This window comes from Gavialis gangeticus, unplaced genomic scaffold (genome assembly GCF_001723915.1).
Source record: "Gavialis gangeticus isolate Ggan-Ray unplaced genomic scaffold, GavGan_comp1, whole genome shotgun sequence".
Classification (NCBI taxonomy): domain Eukaryota; kingdom Metazoa; phylum Chordata; order Crocodylia; family Gavialidae; genus Gavialis; species Gavialis gangeticus.
Window position 1 is genome coordinate 126767 of NW_017728974.1, and position 306 is coordinate 127072.

The 306-nt window shown below is 72.9% G+C and overlaps 1 protein-coding gene across 1 annotated transcript in view; it reads left to right on the forward strand.

The window, feature by feature from the left end:
- The window catches only part of LOC109291018 (ATP-dependent RNA helicase DQX1-like), a gene marked incomplete at its 5' end in the record, with an annotated part of 27416 nt that overhangs the window by 7325 nt on the left and 19785 nt on the right, over positions 1 to 306 (forward strand). The window contains 1 exon segment of the mRNA XM_019507887.1: positions 1 to 56. Coding sequence (XP_019363432.1) covers positions 1 to 56 — 56 coding nt within the window.

Below are 306 nucleotides of genomic sequence, written 5' to 3' on the forward strand. Positions count from 1 at the left end.
GCTCAAGCGCCTCGACATCGCCGACATGGGCCAGTGCGACTTCCTCGACCGGCCAGGTACTGCCTGCCCCGGGGAGCGCAGCGGGGTCCAGGGTGGGGGCGCGAGCGGGGTAACAAGGTCCTGGGCGGCTGGGGCCTGGGCAGCTGCAGCCCCAGCCCCAGCCCCAGCCGCCCCTGCCCTCCGCCAGCCCCCGAGGCGCTGATGCAGGCGCTGGAGGACCTGGACTACCTGGCCGCGCTGGACGACGACGGGAACCTGTCAGAGGTCGGCATCATCATGTCCGAGTTCCCGCTGGACCCGCCGCTG